Here is a 15,880-nt window from a genome sequence, read left to right as displayed (position 1 = left end):
CAACCGGTCCCAAACAGTCGATCCATTCTAAGCCAACTTTCATAGCGGCTGAAGTGGAGCTCGAAATTTCGTGCACCACACCTATGATATCTTGGTAAAGGCATGCCCTAGCCCAATCGTCTCTCTATGTTTCCATGCAGAAGCGAAATCTTCTTGGAACGATTCATAGGCTCTTTTGAGTAGACAAACTAAGATACATGCAGATTATGGGAGACATTATGAGCAAGAGGCGAGACTGGATTCATCCAATATTCCAACTTCGAGCGAAACTAATTCTACCCTGAACGGTCTTCGTTTCTCGGTGGCCGACTTGTACCACTACTCCAAGTCTTCCATAACCTAGAAGTACTATAAGATGTTTTCTTATAGAAGAAAATCCAATGACGCAAACAGACGATCTTGTCGCTTACTATTGCTGCACCAGTCTTGAAGCAGATGGCTGGAAATATCGGGGATAATGTTCTCGGAGCTACGATAACAAGTTTGATCACAGGTAGCTCAGGTTTGTGATGGTGTGAAAGTCAGCCAGTCAGTCAACTTGCCGGCTCAAATGGCAGTGTAACCTCAGAGGCTTGCGCAGTTTTGGCTCCTCAAAACAGGATGAGGTTCAAAGGCTTGCGATGTCCACTAGGGAATATCTAGCACTCGAAGCTTAAATACAGTCAAGGCTCTTCCATGTCAAGGCATCAGGGCACAATCAACTCAAAAGCTCACTCTTCTTCACTGTTGGACAATTCTGGCAACTCGGAATACCAGACATAATCTTTCAAGCTTACTTGTCAGCCATACGGCAAGATGAAGTGGAAGATTCCGATTTCCTTCGTCTTTCTGACGAGGGTTGCTGCTGTCCCGGCGGGCAGTAGTCCCCCATGCCCCACAGATGCCAGAGTTGTGGTCGAATACCAACCTTTTGAGATCCAGTGTTCTGGCAATGTTGCAGTTTCTACGAGAACTAGGTCAGTAATTCTCGGAGATTCAATATGGACAATACTAATTCTTTCCAACAGGACCTGGACTGAGTGGCTGACCACAACCGATGTGGTCAAGGGCGGAACTATCATATCAAAAGCAACAGTGACTTTTACCGCTTCTGAAAATCCTGGCGTTGTCGTTTTTACGTCGACAGGCTCCGAGACGGGGGCCACGACGATTCCACCAAAGAGTCCGGGGGACCCAACTTCGGTTATCACCTATGTTAAGTCTCCTGAATCTTCTCTGCCCACCGTCACTTCTCTCGCAAGCAAGACCGGGTTGACAACCGTCCCCCCAGGCCCAAATGGTGGCCCGTCTACGGTGGTTACATTTGTGACATGTCCAGTCACAGTGACCTCGTCGGCGAAGACGACTGGCCTGAGCACCATTCCCGGATCTGATGGGAGTCCCCCCACCGTGATTACTTTTGTCACCACGCCACTGTCTCCAGTGACCCTCACATCAGTCGCGTCGACAACTGGGCTCACAACCATTCCTCCCGGTCCCAATGGAGGTTCTCCGACAGTAGTCACCTTTGTGACCCCCCAATCTGGTCCAGTTACAATTACATCACTTGCTTCTACAACTGGTTTGACAACCATTCCCCCTGGCCCCAACGGGGGTTCTCCTACAATCGTCACGTTCGTTACTTCGCTACCCAACCCTAGAAGTACAATAACACTCACCTCTACTGCCCTCACTACTGGGATGACGACTCTTCCCCCGGGGCCCAAAGGAGACCCTCTTACTGTTGTCACTTTCGCTTCAGGGCCCCCGGGAACGGTGACGATAACATCTTTCGCATCCACTACTGGCCTGAGTACTCTTCCACCCGGCCCCAATGGCGGTCCGCCGACTGTGGTCACTTTTGCCACAACTCCTTTATCCCCAGTGACGATAACCTCGCAAGCATCTACCACGGGGTTGACTACACTCCCCCCCGGGCCGAACGGCGGTCCACCGACTGTGGTTACCTTTGTCACAACTCCTCTACCTCCAGTGACGATAACCTCGCAGGCATCCACAACGGGGTTGACGACTCTTCCCCCCGGGCCTAACGGTGGTCCACCAACTGTCATTACTTTTGCAACGGGACCTCTTCCAGTGACGATAACCTCGCAAGCATCTACGACGGGGTTAACAACTCTTCCTCCCGGACCTAATGGTGGTCCGCCGACTGTGGTGACCTTTGTCACAACTCCTTTACCTCCAGTGACGATAACCTCGCAGGCATCGACAACGGGGTTGACTACCCTTCCCCCCGGGCCTAACGGCGGTCCACCAACTGTCATTACCTTTGCAACAGGGCCTCCACCAGTCACCATCACGTCTACTGCATCGACTACTGGCCTGACAACGCTCCCGTTGGGGCCTAACGGGGGACCTGCCACGATAGTTACCTTCGTTACCGGTCCGCCGGCGGCTATACCTCCTGTCACTTTGACATCTACTGCAAGCACTACCGGTCTCACCACCATTCCACCTGGGCCAAATGGCGGCGCTCCTACAGTCGTTACATTCGTCACAGGTCCCCAGCCTATTACGTTGACCTCGACTGGGAGCGTGACCGGTCTTACGACCCTTTCTCCGGGCCCAGACGGCGGCCCCCCGACAGTCATTACCTTTGCTACCGGCCCTCCTCCAGTCACCTTGACATCGTTTGGAAGCACAACTGGGCTAAGGACATTTCCTCCGGGGCCAGGTGGAGGCCCTCCTACCGTTGTTACCTATGCCACAACGACCGCGCCGGTACCAGTTACAATCACGTCTACGGCCAGCACCACCGGGCTGACAACTCTTCCCCCTGGTCCAAACGGCGGCCCGCCGACGGTGGTGACTTTTGCCACTGGCCCTCCTCCTGTCACCTTGACATCATTCGGAAGCACAACCGGATTGACTACGCTACCTCCGGGCCCCGGTGGAGGCCCTCCCACAGTTGTTACTTTCGCTACAACAACCGCGCCGGTACCAGTCACAATTACGTCTACGGCCAGCACTACCGGGCTGACAACTCTTCCCCCTGGTCCTAACGGCGGTCCGCCAACGGTGGTGACGTTTGCTACCGGTCCTCCTCCTGTCACCCTCACGTCTTTTGGAAGCACCACTGGGTTAACTACATTTCCTCCGGGTCCAAACGGTGGCCCTCCCACTGTTGTCACTTTTGCCACGACCACTGCGCCCATCCCGGTCACAATCACTTCGACTGCCAGTACTACGGGCCTTACGACTGTTCCTCCAGGCGCGAATGGTGGACCTCCCACAGTCATCACCTTCGTTACAGGACCGCCCGCGGTTACCCTGACTTCGACTGCCAGCACGACTGGTCTCACGACTATTCCTGCTGGTCCGAACGGCGGACCACCAACCGTTATTACCTTCACTACCCTACCGCAGCTCACCACGGTTACTCTCACTTCAACCGCAAGCACCACAGGGCTGACAACTATTCCTCCTGGGCCGAATGGAGGGCCAGCAACCGTCATCACTTTTGCTACAGGCCCAGCACCCGTAACGCTCACGTCAACGGCTACTACAACCGGCTTGACAACGATTCCTGGCGGTCCTGGAGGACCAAACACGGTCATCACTTTTGCTACAGGCCCAGCACCCATAACGCTCACGTCAACGGCCACAACGACAGGCTTGACAACGATTCCTGGCGGTCCTGGAGGACCGAACACGGTCATCACTTTTGCTACAGGCCCAGCACCCGTGACGCTCACATCAACGGCCACAACGACAGGCTTGATAACAATCCCTGGCGGTCCCGGAGGTCCCAATACGATTATCACGTTCGTCACAAGCCCACAACCGGTCACCATCACGTCTACCGCTACCACGACGGGTCTCACAACATTGCCTCCTGGTCCTAATGGCGGCCCGCCCACAGTTATCACTTTCGCCACAGGCCCGGCACCAGTAACCATCACATCGACTGCCAGTACGACAGGCTTGACCACTGTACCAGGAGGACCCGGCGGCCCCAACACAGTCATCACCTATGTGGCGAGTCTACCACCAGTCACGATCACGTCTACTGCAACTACCACCGGCCTGACGACAGTTCCCGGGGGTCCTGGAGGTCCACCTACCGTGATCACCTTTGTCACGGGAACTTCGACCCCAGCAGGCCCCAGTGGAGGTACTACTTTATTAACCACTCTTATCACCTTCTCCAAGGTGACGGTAACCTCGACGGCATCTACTACAGGTCTGACAACTCTTCCCGTTGGCCTAGATGGAGGACCTCAAACAGTGGTTACCTTTGTTACGGGGACTCCGCCTGTAACTGTTACTTCAACAGCAACGACCACGGGTCTCACAACGCTGCCGCCAGGCCCTAACGGCGGCCCGACTACTGTAGTGACCTTTGTTACCGCGGAACCCGTGACATCGACCACCCTTTTGAGTACCTCTAGTCCCTCGGCACCCATTACGAGCGATCTGGTCTATACGCCTCCAACGTCCAGTACTTCAACCCCTAGCGTCTCACTGACCGGAACCCACCAGGTGATCCCAATATTCCTCACTTCGACAGCAAGTACAACCGGCCTAACCACGCTTCCCTACTCTCTTGGCAATGGCAACGACATTGTCTCGATAACAATCGTCACATTTGTGACTGCCCCGGCACCGATTACTATCACTTCAACCGGAAGTTCAACTGGCCTAACTACTATTCCTCCTGGACCTTCAGGTGGCGCTCCTACGGTAGTGACATTCGTTACTACAACTCCTCCAGTCACTATCACCTCAACAGGCAGCACCACAGGCTTGACAACTATTCCTCCCGGAACAGCCGGTGGACCACCTACTGTGATCACGTTCGTGCCTCGCATCGGGGTCATCCGAACTCTGACTTCTACTGCCAGTCAGACCGGAGTCACCACTTTACCTCAAACAGATCCTGCCGGCACAACCACTGTGATCACCTTCGTCCCTCCAGCCACTGGCCTCGTTACGATCCTAACTTCAACGGGTACGCAGACAGGCGCCACCACCTTACCTCAAACAGATCCTGCTGGAACTACGACGATCGTTACCTTCGTTCCGCCAGCTACGGGACTACTGACAACCTTGACTTCGACTGGCACGCAAACGGGCGTCACTACTTTGCCTCAGACGGATCCTGCTGGAACGACGACTGTGATCACTTTCGTTCCGCCAGCAACAGGGTTCCTGACGACGTTAGTGTCGACAGGAACGCAGACAGGTGTTACTACCTTGCCTCAGACGAACCCAACTGGCACGACCACGGTAGTCAGTTTCGTTCCCCCAGCCACCGGACTTCTCACGACAATTGTGTCGACGGGCACGCAGACGGGCGTTACTACCTTGCCGCAGACTGACCCTGCTGGCACGACCACGGTGGTTAGTTTCGTCCCCCCAGCCACTGGACTCCTTACGACGATTGTGTCAACAGCCACTCAAACGGGAGTGACTACACTTCCTCAACCCGACCCAACGGGCGTCACTACGGTCATTAGCTTCGTGCCTCCTGCCACTGGACTCCTTACGACGATTGTGTCAACAGCCACTCAAACAGGCGTTACAACCCTACCTCAGACTGATCCAACGGGCATCACTACGGTCATTAGCTTCGTGCCTCCTGCCACTGGCCTTATCACTACGGTGGTTTCAACAGCCACTCAAACAGGCGTTACAACCCTACCTCAGACTGATCCGACTGGAATAACCACTGTCATCACTTTCGTTCCTCCAGCTACTGGCTTCATTACCACGCTGGTCTCTACTGCTACTCAGACAGGAGTAATCACACTACCTCAAACCGACCCAACGGGTATCACCACGGTTCTTAGTTTTGTTCCTCCAGCCACGGGTTTCATCACCACAGTCGTTTCATCTGCAACTCAGACGGGCGTCACGACCCTCCCTCAGACCGACCCGACCGGGATTACCACAGTTGTCACTTTTGTGCCACTTACTGGCGGCTTTACAACTGTTGTATCAACGGCAACTGAGACGGGCGTCACTACGCTTCCTCAACCCGATCCGACGGGTATCACGACAGTTGTCAGCTTCGTTCCTCCAGCCACGGGTTTCATTACCACTGTCATTTCATCGGCAGCTCAGACGGGTGTTACGACGTTACCTCAGACCGACCCAACTGGTACTACTACAGTTGTCAGCTTTGTGCCACTGACTGGTGCCTTCACAACGCTTATATCAACGGCAACCCAGACGGGCGTAACTACGCTGCCCCAGACTGACCCAGCCGGCATTACTACAGTTCTCAGTTTCGTGCCTCCTATCACCGGTGCCCTCACAACGCTTATCTCCTCCGCAACTCAGTCCGGTGTCACGACCCTACCGCAGACAGACCCTGCCGGTACAACTACCATTGTTACCTTTGTTCCGATCACTGGTGCCATTACCACTGTGGTCTCTTCCGCTACCGAAACGGGCGTCACGACTTTACCACAAACAGACCCTGCCGGTACGACTACCGTCGTTTCATTCGTTCCCATTACTGGCGCTCTCACGACAGTCGTCTCTTCTGCCACCCAAACGGGTGTCACGACTTTGCCCCAAACAAATCCTGCTGGCACGACTACTGTCATCACTTTCGTTCCCATTACCGGTGCTTATACGACCCTGACTTCGACGGGAACTCAAAGCGGCGTGACGACACTTCCTCAAACCAATCCCGGTGGAACAACCACTGTGGTTACTATCGTTCCAAGCCCTGTTTGTACGACAGGATCACGATGGGCCTACTATGCCTTCACACAGTCCACCGTTGCGAATACGAGCTCCTCAGGCCAAATTCCCCAACAGCCCGCAGGGGCCGGAACTGCTTGGTCTCAAACATATTTCAACATACAAACCGTCCTTAACGGACAAACTCCTACTAATACGGGCATCACTAATACTATCGGATTGTCGAATCAGTGTGGTAACCCCGCGACTGTATATGGAACTACTGTGAATGGGGGGATCTCATACAGCGTTGTTCAGAACATTGGGTATTTCCATCCCGCTACATCCGGAACCTATACGTTCAGCTTCAGCAACATAGATGATGCGGCGTACCTCTGGATAGACAGTAGTACTACAAAGACTGGCTACGCGAACAGCAATGCAAATCGAATTATCGATTACTACGACAACGCCAGCAGCTCGGGTACTTACGTCTTCACTGCTGTCGCTGGTGAATACTATCCTTTCCGCATCCTTTATGTAGATGCCCAGGCCTGTGGACAGTTCACCTTCAACCTTACGAATCCCGCTGGCGGCCTCGTCGTTTCGAACTCTCAGACTGTGGTCAACAACCAGATCCTCACTAGCTGTTCAAATGTCGCAGATGCTGCTCCCTTCGGTTTCTAGTTACGAGACCAGACTACTTCTATCGGTTTTTGTTGTCTTTCCTTCTCTTCAATATTTAGAAGTGCATCGTGTTTTCTCAATCTCTCTAGTCTCCTCTATCTTCAATTTCAATACTTCTTGTCAGTCCAGTCCCAAAGTAATCACTACATGTAGGCATGAGGGGAAAGTCTTGAACCCTCATGTCCTTGGTAATGTGTAATATCACACGAAAAACTGCTAGTTCTGATAATCCCGATAAATTTTGTATCTTATTTTCCGGATGTTAGTTGGCCACGTGCAAGCCTTCAAATCTTAATTAGCAGTATCGAGAAGAAACTTAAGGACCAAATTGTGGAAGTACTAAGCACACAAATTCTTAACATGTCCAAAAGATATCCTCCATGATTGAGCTCAATAAGTCAAACCCCCCACTTCCTGGCACCCCCCTGTTTCTGGCACCCACAAAAACGATGGGATCACAACCCAACCTCCTCATTACTATTAACTATTGATCCTCAACCACACCCACTACAATACAACTGCCAGCCTCACTAGGGCATTCAGAGTCGCTGGATTCAGCCGTAATAACCTCCTTTTCACCCGCTTCGATTTGAGCCCGATGGATATCCCTGATGTTCGCAAACTTCGTGTTGGGATCGATCTGAACAGTCTTCCTCTTCTAACTGCAGCGTTGGTAACTTGAGCCCTCAGGTGAGCCAGCTGCTGCTGGGCAACTGCCAGTTGCCAGGCCTGCTCTGTGAAGCCTTTTTCACCTTCCTGAACAGCAGCCGTTGAGTGCTGGTATCATTGTCGAGTTGGGTGTATAAGTGCAGTTGACCGCTGAGCTCTGCCAGCTTCCTGGGTGTCGACCAGACCACTGCAGAGAAGCAGAATCCCATGGCTCAAGGGGTAGTTTGTTGACCATTATGGCACCATTATGGCATCGCTTTTGCCCCGACTGGTTGGTTTGGGTGTGGTGGGCTTAGCAGAAGGCTCAGGTAATACCATAGGGTTCATCAGGGGCTTAACCATCGCTACAGGGTGTAGACCAGTCCACTTCCAACCACTTCTGATGTTCGAGACTGATAGACCAGCAAGTCGAGCCTTCTGGTAACAGTCCAGGAAGTTCTTTTACCTATAATGGTAGAGTCGTTCCATTGAGACAAGTAACTCCTTCCGATAGGCTGACTTAACAGGGCTGAAGACAGACTGGTCAAGTGGCTGGAGGACATGAGAGGAGTGTGGTGGTAAGAACAGTAAATGGATATTGTTAATATAGCAATTCCACATGAAGTCTGTCGTCGTATGACTCCCATGCCCATCCACAATCAACAGTCGAGCCTCCCTCAGCCTCGGGCATAGTCTGTGGGATAAACACCTTCTCTAACCATTCAATGGCAGTTAAGTCTGTAGTCCAGCCATTATCTGTTGCTGTAAACTCCCACCCATCGTATGGAACCAGATGTAATGGAAACCACTGTTGTTGGACCGTCTTCCCTTGAAAATGATAAGAGGACGAAGTGCCCTACCCAAGGCTGAGATACACTCAATGATAGAGACCCATGCCCTCGACCCAGGTTGTTTCTTGCGAACAGACGTCGTCTCAGCCATGCCCAGCACTAACCCATTAGCTCCCTGACCCTCGAGGATGCCAGTCTCATCCATATTATATCTGTTGGCTGGTTTGATGTCCTTGATCTCAGGGATAGCAAGGAACTTAAACCAGTTCCTAATGACCTCAGTAGATGCCCCATTAACGCGTCTAGAATCGATGGAACGACTTCTCTGAACCTTAATGATAGGGTTCCTCACGAAGGCATAGATCCAGCCTTTTCCTAATGGTTTGGTATCCCCAGCAGCAGCCAGAACTCGCTCTGCGAATTCCTTCACCTGTTGGTGCGTTGGTGCGAGGCCCAGCGAAGCCTGAATGCGAACCCATTGTGCCAGCTTACTCTCCTGGTCAGGAGACAGCCTCTGCCAGTCAGCAAAAGCCACTTTCCTAGTCTGACCACCTTGGAGACGTAGTTGGAGGGTTGATCGTGGTATCCCATACTCCAATGAGGCTCTCTTTTGACTCTTGCCGTTTGAGATGTCCTCGAGAGCCTGACGAAGCTGATCTTCGGTATATTGAGGCATTAGATATAGAAGAAGGTATGTGCAAAAAATGAGCCCATTTGGACTCGAATTGAAAATGTTGTGATAAAAGGAGGTTGGGGGTGGGCATTGCGTTGTGGTGGATTTTCGCGTTTTTGTGGGTGCCAGAAACAGGGGGGTGCCGGGAAGTGGGGGGTTTGACTTATTGGGGACCCACATCATCTCCATGCCGGCATTGTTGGGCCTACCTTCTATCTGGATTAGTAAGTTATGCTATCTTCGGCAAGAAGCACTATCTTACTTGTCAAAATCGCTTACCCAAACCTCCTTGGCAATGCTTGAGAGCGTAGGGTTCTCTGAAAGACTCATTTCTAAAGTACTTCAAGCATCGTTCGAAAAGATTAGGTCGAAGGTGATGATGATGAAAGAGACTAGGGAAAACTCAACTCAATATTCGAGGAGATGAATTATACGTACATCCATACCAAAAGTAAACATAGGCCTTGAATCATCGTCGAAGCGATCCGCTGCCATTCGGCAATAGATTATATTCTTCTCCTCACAGCCTTGGCAGCAAACGCAATACCGATTCTTTTCCATTTGAGATCAAATGATCTGACCACCGCATGAATGGTGGCTCTTGGATCTAGGAGCCTTAGCCTGACTGGCCCTGAATGGAACCAAGTAGAATCACCGCCGCAAAGCGATTTGATGGGCTCGACAGCCAGCCCAAGTGTGAGATCTTAGCTGGTTGTACCAATATCTGGGTCTAATTCATGGCCCCCTGAGCTGCTACGGAGGGACTTGAGAGTAGCTAAATGTCGGAGAAAGTCCTACTGCACCAGCGGTCCGCACACTCACTGCGCGCACGTATATCACGAAGTCGACGATTTGCTTTGCGAATAATTTTAAAGCTAGGAATTTGTTAGATTAAGTCCCGTAAAGGCCTTATTTTGGGACCCAAGTCACCGCAGCGAAGTCAATTAGAACGACCTCTACCCATTCTTCGTCTAATAGACATGATACCACAGCTAAAAAGCCAACTCAATCTCGGTTTCGGCATTCTGAAAATATTATGACCAAGGAATCGTTGAGATAGATGTACCAGAGAACCCTTTAGGGCGGGAGAACCCGACTCATTCAGTCATCTGCCCAGCAGTGTTGCAGACAGATGTGCTTTGTCTCTGCAGGGCCAAATCTTTCCAGTCAGGATGGGCGCCTGAGCTGTAGGTAAAGTACAGGCAATTTGCATAGACGCTGACTTTCGCTAGTAAACATTCTGTTCATTTCGTGAATAAAGATCTAGGAAAATTACCAATATTTAAGGAGGCTAGCACCTGTACTTTGTATCATGGTCAAAGGTTTAGAGCTAGTCAAGGTTTACCAGGTGCGAGACCATGCTCAGAGCGGTCTAGATGTATCAAGCTTCCAGTCCGGTATCTTGTTCACTCGTTGAACAGATGGTATAATCATGTCCCGATTTTTTTTGTTTTTGGAGCATTGAAGCATTGAAGCCAATATATTTCCTGATCACCAGTGCGCTTCTGAGCAACTATACAAGTGGCATCGCCGACATAGGCCAAGAGTACACCAGTCAATAGTCATAAAGTGATGGCAGGGTTACAGGATGAAGAAGTTGAGTTTCGAAGATAAAGCTTGGGTTTAATTGTATGAGATATGTACTGTAGAAGGTGAAATACTCCATTTATCTATCCGTCTTCGCAGTCATCGAACGTGGGAACCTGCCTTCGGCTTCGGGACTAATGCTGGCACTAATACCGAAGATACCAAGCCCCTTGGCTAGACAAGCCAGATCCATCAGACTTGAGAAATTGAGGAAGTTCATGTGATTGATATCAACCGCAAAGTAACGAGAGCATAGTTGCGTAGCTGTCTAATCCCCGCTTCTTGCGCTGCCGAAGAGTAATCCTCGAGTTAGAAGCTATCATTGCAAGAGCTTCCACAGCCGTAATTCTTGAATTCGGTAGGAGCCTTCTTTTCCAGGAACTTAGACCATGCCGTGTAGTCTCCATTACTGCTCGTGCATCTTCGTCTTTGGTACCCCTTCTGGCTTAACATCTGCTGTTGGCTCCAAATGACATGACACCCTTGATCGTTCCAGGTACACGCAGTCAATGAGGTCGATCCGCTGCAAGTCTGCGTCTGGTGGCCAACACTGATACTGGCGGTGACGAACTCGGCCGTGATTCCAGCGGAAATCTCAAAGGAAGTAGTCTCGCAGACCTGGTTGTTGACACCCTGAGTCGCCTGGCAGGACTGGCTCTTGGTGCAGTAAACTTTGCTGGAGGCCTGGCGCCAAGGGTCGTTGTAAAGGTTCTGTTCGACAACGAAATAATCGTTCCAGCACTTGACACCAGAGGCGTAACGGTGATTGCCGTCGGAACCTAGGTAACGGCCTTCACCATCGTTGTATCGAGCCAAGAGCATGCCTCGTTTGCCGATTCCCGTATCACTGGGCTGAAGGGTGATGTCGTAGGTTTTAGCGTAAGCGATCTCTCCTGCGATCCAATCCTGCGGCTCGTCTCGTGATATCAGGGGTGTTGCCAAAGAAGCAGTCGAGAAAAGAAGAGGGAAGATCAGAAATGTCCGCATGATGAAGAATTGAGAAACCGAGCTTGGATGATTCTGTGATAGTCAAATAAGTAGGGGGGATACGGACAGAAAGATTCATCACCCTGAAGAGACTTGAAACTTATTTATGTACCTAAAGGACGTAGGGAGTGTATTTGGTAACCGTTCCCACAATCGTCTTGGTATGCTGAGTTCGGGGATTTATTGTACCGCCTCAGCTACTCCCACCCTTGGCATAAGTCCGTGATATGTGAATTAAAGCTTCTGCCTACGCACGACTCAATCCCCCTGACACGAAGTGCGATCGAGCTTAAGCAGCAAATAAAGGGAACTGCATCGTTTTCTAGGCAGCAAAGACGCCAAATCTCGTATAGAAATGGGGGCACTTGAAAATCTTATCATTTTGAATCCTTATCGCGGCTGGTACTCTTTCCATATCCCCACATGACTGCTTTTATACGCTCTCACAGAAGTACAAGCAATCATCACAAGTGCAAAAATCTCAACTTGCAGAGTTTTTATTGTGTTAGATCTTCTTCAATACGACTCGAAGCAAATCAACCAGCCCTAAAATCTTGTAGTGGTGATGAGTAGAAGTGGTAAACGCCTGTAACTTTAGCTTGGGAAATGCCGTCATAAGTAGTCGGCGGTGGTGGTGATGTGAAATCACTAAGCTGGTTCCAAGTACCTACATTGCCTAACTAGGGTCCTATTTAGTTCCAATAGGGAATATGAGGAATTAACCGTTCTTTCGGATATCGCGCGTGGAGTGAAGCGTTTGGAAACCGGAAAAGCTCCCGGCTTCACAAGAGGGTTAGTCGGTTAGCAAACATGATAGAGGGCACCAATGGAAGACATGGACTTGGCCCTCGCGTAGCTCAAGGTTGCTCGGCAAAATATCCCCTCTACTATCCATCAAGAATGTGACATACCCGCTTGTCATATTACAAGCTGCCGCAGCTTGGAGAATGCACCTGGATTGCTTCGATCTCATCATTTATTCCCGTAAAGTAGTCAAGCTTTTCTTAGTGGAAGTGTCAGATGCAGTCGAGACTTCCGAGTTTGGCAGAGCACATCAGAATAAAAGCAACACGAACTTAAGGGAGTGTGCATTCGAAAAGGGGTGGAGGCTCTCCTTGTACACAGATTGATTCAGGGCGGCGAAGATGGTATGGCAGGATACACAGGATCGTGGATCGGCAGGCGTCTGTGTCATTTGGAATGCTGTTGCGAAACCATTGTATTAAAGCACTCGGTCCAAGGTATCATCCAAATCAGAGCAAGGGACTTTCAATCACCACTTCAGCGTCATATCCATCCTTTAACCAACTCCCCGAAACTATATAACAAACCATTACACCAACCAATAAACCCATGCGAAAAGCCATCATGCGACAAGCAGTTCAGACTTAGGCCACTCATCCGAGTCTCAAGTCATCGCCGTTTCTTCGTGCCTCGTAACTATTGTCTACCGAAGCTCCTGCGGGGGATAGGTGTAAGTTTGCCCTTGCGGCGGCGGAGAATTTGTCGGCGAAACAGCGCCGTGAACAGGCGAAGGGGTATATGATTGAGGAGGGTACTGCTGCTGGTGCTGCTGGTAGTCCTGCGGCGGCTGAGTGTAGTTCTGGGCCAGAGGAGCCTGCTGGTACTGTTGTTGCTGGGGTTGCTGGTTCGGCATCTCCTGGTACTGCTGAGGTGGCTGCTGCTGGTACTGTTGAGGAGGAGCCTGCGGTTGAGGCGTGTAGGACTGAGGTGGGTAGAACTGCTGCTGTTGCTGCTGATGGGGCACCTGGCCGTTCTGCGGCTGCTGGTACGCAGTCTGCTGCGTGAGGAACGGCTGCTTAGACTCCATCTGGATCTCACCCTGACTGGCGCTTGCAGCAGCGGCAGGTGCGTTGGTCTTTCTCCAGCGCAGGAACTGAACAAGAGTCCAGATGAAGGTGACCAAGAAGAGGATGAACTGCAGGGCAGACAATCCTGCAATAGCAGAGAACATGGCCAATGCGCCCTGGCTCATGACGATGTATCGCTTGAAGATGGTGCAGCTTCCCGAGTTCACAGCGGAGCCATCCGAGGTGCAGGAGGCTGTTACATCAACGGTGAAGGTAGCGCGACGGGCAGCACAGGCACCCATTGTTGCGAGCCAGAGGATGACAAGGAAGAGATCCAGAGCGAGGACGGCGTAGGTATGGTAGAGGTTGCGGAGAGAAGAAATCTTTTCGGAGAGGACGGCGTAAAGCACGATGATCCACGTGAAGAGAGGCTGATCAGGCATGTTAGTGCATGAATCTTGAGTACTACCTACAAGACTACAAATGAGGGGAAGGACGTACAATAGCAACAGCGAGGCCGAGTTCGTCCATGTACACCCAGTGAATGATGGCTGCCGACAAGCCGAGGATGACGACGGCGAGAAAGAACTGCACGCCGCGGATGGCAACCATCCACGCCGGGGTCATGATCATGGCTGGCGGTGGGCTGGTTGAAGCATGGTGTGTATACTGCTGTGGTTGATGCTGAATCTGGGGTTGAGGTTGTGCTTGAGGCTGCATCTGAGGCTGTTGATGTTGAGTATTCTCCATGGTGTCCCGGAGTTGATAGATAAGACTGTATAGCAAGACGATATGTTCACGTCTCTTGTCGACTCGACGGTCTCGGCAGCCCTGGCGAGAGTGAGAAGAAGGTGTTGTAGAGATCCTGAGGAACCAAAGACAGAAGAATCAAGAGCGCCATGGTGGAGATGGGCAGGATGCAAGTATACTTATGGAGTGAGACTCGGACAGAATGTGACAAGGACGAGTCAAGGGAGGGGGCGGCCGACATCGTCGCCTACATCTCCCCCATCTCTCACACAGCCAACCAGAGCGTTCCGTCTTTCAGCCTTCATTCTTTTTTGCTCCTTGGGCGTGCCGCATGTGCCTGATGGCGTCTATCGTGATGCAGGGTTCTTGTCGTGAGCCAGCAGGAGAGGCTTCAGTCTAGCGGTAAACTTGCATGAGGCTCCCCATATAGGCCGTACAACAGAAGAACAGGGGCTGCGAAAGGCTTGTTTCCTAGACGGGTGTATAGAAACGAAGAAAGCCTAATTGTGGATGCTTTTCAAGCTAGAAACGGCCGTGAGTACCCATGAGTCGAGATGCTAGTGTGGTCGAGTGCTTGTTCAGTGGTTCAGCTCTTCTGCAAGGTTGACATCGCTTGCCTTGGCAGGGCTGTGGTAATGCGGGTGGTCGGCACGGGTTTTGTGGTGAGTCGTGGGCGCGAACGTTCGTTCTCACTGGTGGTGGCTGCTGGTGTTAGTCACTTTGCTCTGAATCCGTGTCCGTAGGTAGCCAGGTAAACCATGTCTGAGGTTGAGTTGCCCGGCTTGAGGCTTGTTCAAGGGTTCAAATGGGGGACATTAGAGATTCCGCGTTGACCGGGGGTGAGAGGGCGGAACGGGTGAGGTTGTGGGACCCAAGGCGTCCGGGCTAGACCGGTTCAGGGGACGAGAGTGACGCTCAAGCTGCTAGTGCGCTTCGTGGCGTCTTGAGCTGAACGGCAGGGCGGAGTTTTGCGCAGTTTACATGCCTGTTGCTCGTCTATCTCGTGGTCGTGAATGGGTGCTTCTCCAAGTTCCTCTCCACTAACTGAAATGGGGGAAATAAGGCTCTGGGGAGTTGTCGCGATAGTAAAGACTCGGACTTTGGCGGCCGTTGGGCGCTGGTGATGGTATTGAGCTAACACGTAACCATGCCCGAGAAGATAACTTTAGTTGGACTTGGCTAGGGTCCTGTCTGCCGGCCGGTGATCATTGCCTTGTTGCGAGGGTTTCAGACACCGACACTAATTTGTAAAGGGCGCAGGTTGTCGTATGATGCTTGATATGTCGGACTGACGATGCTAGGCAGAGGCAGAG

General features: G+C 51.6%; 3 protein-coding genes across 3 annotated transcripts; 1 reads left to right on the top strand and 2 right to left on the bottom strand.

Moving 5' to 3' along the window:
* Positions 1 to 1,680: 1,680 nt before the first annotated feature.
* Positions 1,681 to 7,320, top strand: HER10_EVM0000014 (uncharacterized protein; the record flags this gene model as incomplete). The annotated part of the gene is made up of 2 exons (XM_035469812.1): positions 1,681 to 1,833; positions 1,990 to 7,320. 2 exons carry the CDS (start codon positions 1,681 to 1,683, stop codon positions 7,318 to 7,320), a joined length of 5,484 nt encoding a protein of 1,827 aa, XP_035336764.1.
* A 4,105-nt stretch (positions 7,321 to 11,425) lies between these two features.
* Positions 11,426 to 12,006, bottom strand: HER10_EVM0004372 (uncharacterized protein; the record flags this gene model as incomplete). The annotated part of the gene is made up of 2 exons (XM_035474020.1): positions 11,426 to 11,542; positions 11,569 to 12,006. 2 exons carry the CDS (start codon positions 12,004 to 12,006, stop codon positions 11,426 to 11,428), a joined length of 555 nt encoding a protein of 184 aa, XP_035337118.1.
* Positions 12,007 to 13,144: 1,138 nt separating this feature from the next.
* On the bottom strand, positions 13,145 to 15,155 carry HER10_EVM0005200 (uncharacterized protein). Its single transcript, XM_035474823.1, has 2 exons — positions 14,319 to 15,155; positions 13,145 to 14,248 (listed from the first exon to the last, which is right to left on the bottom strand). Exons 1-2 carry the CDS (start codon positions 14,565 to 14,567, stop codon positions 13,454 to 13,456), a joined length of 1,044 nt encoding a protein of 347 aa, XP_035337188.1. The 5' UTR covers positions 14,568 to 15,155; the 3' UTR covers positions 13,145 to 13,453.
* Positions 15,156 to 15,880: the final 725 nt, after the last annotated feature.

This window comes from Colletotrichum scovillei, assembly GCF_011075155.1.
Source record: "Colletotrichum scovillei strain TJNH1 chromosome Unknown Contig00002, whole genome shotgun sequence".
In the NCBI taxonomy this organism is placed as follows: domain Eukaryota; kingdom Fungi; phylum Ascomycota; class Sordariomycetes; order Glomerellales; family Glomerellaceae; genus Colletotrichum; species Colletotrichum scovillei.
This window is presented reverse-complemented; position numbering and strand designations above follow the sequence as displayed.